The 1,983-nt window shown below is 65.5% G+C and overlaps 1 protein-coding gene across 1 annotated transcript in view; it reads left to right on the forward strand.

Moving 5' to 3' along the window:
• Positions 1-498: 498 nt before the first annotated feature.
• Positions 499-1,983, forward strand: part of HAPSTR1 (HUWE1 associated protein modifying stress responses) — a 31,226-nt gene continuing 29,741 nt past the window's right edge. The window contains exons 1-2 of the mRNA XM_017874409.1: positions 499-562; positions 1,282-1,921. Of these exons, the coding sequence (XP_017729898.1) occupies positions 499-562; positions 1,282-1,921 (704 nt within the window). The remainder of the gene's footprint in view (positions 563-1,281; positions 1,922-1,983) is intronic.

Below are 1,983 nucleotides of genomic sequence, written 5' to 3' on the forward strand. Positions count from 1 at the left end.
TAGGAAATAATATAACCAGGCAATAGGAGAGAGTGTGAAGGGTGCTACTTTAGACTTGTCCTAGTAGGCTTCCTAAACAGGAGCTATCTGAGGAAAAAGGAAGAGGAAGAGCATCCAGAGAGAGCAGACTGGGGCAGGAAAGACCCTAGTGTCTCAGGGAAATAAGGCAGGCCAGAGTGTGAGCGTCCAGGCGGGGGCGGGAGAGCGAAGGGGAGGGGAGGGCGGGGGAGAGGGAAGACGGGGTGAGTGGAGGGGAGGGGAAGGGGTGCGCAAGGTACAAGCCAAGTAGGGGATTGTGTGAGAGGCGCCAGGGCCAGATCTTGCAGGGGTTTGCAGGCCACGATGAGGGGGTCAGATTTTCTTGCAAAGCTGCCTTGCTCTGTGCAAGCGCACTATCGCAGGCTGCGGGCAACACTGCACCTGGCCGGCCCCCTCCGCGGCTCCAGGCCGGCTGGTCCTGCCGTGGGCATGTAGGTGGGGATGGTGGGTTTTGCCTCTATGCGGTCACCGCCTGTCTGCGTCGCTGCCTTCTCCCGGGTCTCAGATCCGGGAGAAAGCCCCGGTAGGGGAGGGGGGCGCGCAGCCGCAGGGGCGCCCAGCTGTTGCGCGCTACTGGGGAGCAGGGGCGGGCACCGCGCTCTGCACCGCCATGCGGGTTCCGGCCGGGGGAGGCAGGGGCCGGTGCGTGACGCGGGGCGTGCACGTGGCCCAGGAGTGTGCTTTTCGGGACAGGTGCGGAGGCCGCCGCGCGCGCGAAGGCGCAGACGCGTGCGGGCACCCGGCAGCCTGGGCAGTCGGGTTATCCTCGGCTCCGTGGGCGGCTGCCTCTTGTCCACCAGGAAGGCGCGACGTCCTCGGGGACGCCAGGGCGGAGGGGCAGCTGAGCCGACTTCGCAACTCTTAAGTTTTTCTTTGGCGCTGTTGCTCGATTTGCCCGTATAATAAATGGGACTCTGGGCCGGGCGCGGTGGCTCAAGCCTGTAATCCCAGCGCCTTGGGAGGCCGAGGCGGGGGCGGGGGGGATTGCTTGAGGCCAGCAGTCTAGACCTCGACAACGTAACAAGACTCCTTCTCAAAGAAAAAAAAAAATAAAGTTGGGGGGGCACTCAAAAGAATAGGAAAGTGCTTTGCAAACTTGGACACGAGTCGGGCGTTTTATTCACTTTCCCTACTCCCCCTTCTATCTTTGGGAGCCCCAGGGACTGGAGTAAGCACGATACCACCCACTACACCTCTCAATGCCCGCGGCACAGTAGCCGCACTCGATTTTGCATCCCCCAGGGCCTGTAAACGCCGGAAAAGCTCCCGCGGGGTGCGGTCGCTGGGCCTGGTCACGTGATCCCCACTCGCCGCCCCAGAGCTCGGGGCAGCGAGCAAGTGCGCATGCGCATCCCTTCAAGCTCTTCCTCCCCACCCCCACCCGCTCCCTTGGCTCGGACGCAACCACTGTCAGGTCCTCCCCCTCCTCCCTCTTCATCCTTCCTGACATTCACTCCCTCCCCCCAGCCAATTGGTTACGTCAGGCAGACAGGCCGAAGAACCAATCACGGTGCTGTGCTCAGAAGCCGGCACGCGGAACCGGTCGGATCCGACTAATAGGGGCCCTTGGAGCGGCCACGCCCCAACCGGGCAGGGGAGCTCGGGCCCAGTGGGCGGTGCTTCTCCAGTCAGCATGTGGGCGGGGTAGGGCGGGGACCAGCAGCCGCAGAGGCGTCCTTCGCGGCGGCGACGACGACGTTGCTCAGTCTTTGGGGTGGGCTCAGCGGTGTAGGCCGGGCTGCGCGGAGGGCTCGGCGGTCAGCGGCGGCGGCGGCAGTTGGGAGGCCGCAGCGTCATGGGGGAGCGTTAGACAGGCTGCGGCGGGCGAGGCGAGGGGCGGCAGCGGTCATCTGGTCCGCGGCGACCTCGGCGGGGCCCCGGGGTGGGAAGGCCTGGGGCGGGGGTCGTCCCTGGTTGCACGGGGCCGCGGGGCGGGGCTCGCCG

Source organism: Rhinopithecus bieti, unplaced genomic scaffold (genome assembly GCF_001698545.2).
Source record: "Rhinopithecus bieti isolate Rb0 unplaced genomic scaffold, ASM169854v2 scaffold_8226, whole genome shotgun sequence".
Classification (NCBI taxonomy): Eukaryota; Metazoa; Chordata; class Mammalia; order Primates; family Cercopithecidae; genus Rhinopithecus; species Rhinopithecus bieti.